The sequence below is a fragment of the Amphiura filiformis genome, unplaced genomic scaffold (genome assembly GCF_039555335.1).
Source record: "Amphiura filiformis unplaced genomic scaffold, Afil_fr2py scaffold_529, whole genome shotgun sequence".
In the NCBI taxonomy this organism is placed as follows: domain Eukaryota; kingdom Metazoa; phylum Echinodermata; class Ophiuroidea; order Amphilepidida; family Amphiuridae; genus Amphiura; species Amphiura filiformis.
This window is the reverse complement of record NW_027305993.1, coordinates 5045-7148: the sequence shown is the minus strand read 5'-3', so window position 1 is coordinate 7148 and position 2104 is coordinate 5045. Positions and strand designations below refer to the sequence as shown.

The window sequence follows — 2104 nt, the reverse complement described above, 5'->3', positions numbered from 1 at the left end:
CATCAGACATATCGAATTGCATTCTGAATACAAAGAATGTCCTTATGATATCAAATAATTTAGACTTTTTGAAATTCGCAATGTAATACACATTTTTTTGGGAAATGATTAAATATTTATATTTTTGATATTTAACAGTACTCAGAAGTAAACTTTATAAATCTGATGATTTATACTTAAAGTGTATGTAGGTGGGATGAAGTTAAAACGATCAATTGAAAATTTTGATTCGTATTGAAGATATGGATTTTTCCCAAAACACCAAAAAAAAAAAGTTCTTTTTGTGAGAAAAATCCATATCTTCAATATGAAAGGTCAAAATTTTCAATTGACTCGTCGGCTTTTTCCTCCCAGCCACATACACTTTAAGAATATATCATTAGATTTATAAAATTTACTTTGAGGACTGTTATATATCAAAAATGTGAAAAGTATCAAATTTTAATAATTTGTCATAAAATTTGTATTATATCGTGAATTTCAAAATGAAAATTATTTGATATCAGAAAGATATTCTTCGTATTCAGAATGCAATTCGATATGTCTGATGTGCTCTCACGTCCCACAAAAAATACTGTCGAAACGCTCAAAATGCTCATTCCAGATCCCTTAAGGTAGAATAGTTAATTCAGTGACCGTATCCAGACTACATGCATATGATCTCCAGACAGATGACAGGACATAAGTCTTATGTCAACATTAGCGTATTGTGTTGGTTTTGAAATTAATTAACATAATTTGACACCCTTAACGTAAATAAAAACAAAATTTGATATTTTATTGGGGTGAGGACAACCTTATTCTTTGAATCCCCCCAGAAATCATCCGTTTTCCAACATAATGCAAACTGTATTTCAGACCTCAACAATTGGGCGTACTGTTGGGGGTCACGCTTTCAAGCGTGTGTGGTCAATGGAAGCCAATGGAATCAGCCGTTGTACCGTCACTTACACTTGCACTTATAGTTTAAGCCTTTTAGGTCCCCATATCCATTCTTGCTCCAAAACTTGTCAATTTTGCCCTTGAATTGGTTTGTTGTCTTAACATTCACTGATTTCTTTAGGAAGTTTATTCCATGTATCTACCACTCTCTGGGAGAAGAAAAACTTCCTCAGGTTCAAGCCTTTGTGTAGCTGCTTCTTGAAGAGCTTAAAGTTGTGTCCTCTGGTGTCTGTGTTGTGTAACTTGGTGAAGAGCTCCTCTGGTCTGATATCTTCTAGGCCGTTCAAGATTTTGAATACCTCTATCAGGTCTCCTCTTAATCTTCTGACCTCTAACGGGTAAAGATTAAATTCTTCAAGCCTTTCCTGATATGGCTTCTCTCTTAAACTTGGTACAAGTTTAGTAGCTCTTCTTTGCATCTTTTCGATTTCTTTGATATCGTTAACTTGGTAAGGACTCCATGTCTGGACACACTACTCCACATGTGGATGAACATAGGCTTTATACAGGATGGAGAAACTCTCTTTATCAATGTACTTGAATGTTCTCTTGATGATTCTCAGATTTAGCTTTGTCAGCTTCATTCTCAACAAAACACCTTAGATATTAGTCCCGGATGAGCTGCATTGACAATGATAACATTGTACCAAGATTTAGTTTGAATTTTTTGCTCTCATATTTATTTTTATTACATTAAAAGAATACATTCGTTGATCTATATTACACACTTGGAGATGAGTAAGAATCGTGTGGAAGTCATAAAGATAACAAGCTATACTATACATCGAAATGAAAGGGTATATAGAAGGCAACTTAATAATTTTTTTTGGAAATGACTCTCGCTACATTCGAGTCGGAAACCAATGTATTAGTAGGTGAGTTATGTCCCTATTTACAGACACGAACAACGTATTTCCTGCACTTTTCATTCACATTAGACATTAATTTTACATTAAACTGCGAGCAATATCCGTGAAAGTATAGAACACGTCTCTGCATTATGGCATGCACGATCCTCATTTTATCCATTTTACTATGCCATTCAAAATCACACTGCGTAATCTGTTGAAAGGTGTTCGGAGATGTTCAACATTAAGCAATTGCTTGGGAAATTGTATCGTGTAATTTGCTAGGGTTGTGAAGCCATTGTTACCCCTTACGT

At 34.5% G+C, this 2104-nt stretch overlaps 1 protein-coding gene across 1 annotated transcript; it reads right to left on the bottom strand.

Moving 5' to 3' along the window:
- Window positions 1-1040: 1040 nt before the first annotated feature.
- LOC140145658 (uncharacterized) lies at window positions 1041-1361 on the bottom strand. The gene has a single exon (XM_072167344.1). The coding sequence runs from the start codon at window positions 1359-1361 to the stop codon at window positions 1041-1043; it is 321 nt and encodes a 106-aa protein (XP_072023445.1).
- Window positions 1362-2104: the final 743 nt, after the last annotated feature.

Coding starts and splice junctions, on each gene's coding strand:
- LOC140145658 (XM_072167344.1), bottom strand. CDS start 1,361: ATGCAAAGAAGAGCTACTAAACTTGTACCAAGTTTAAGAGAGAAGCCA.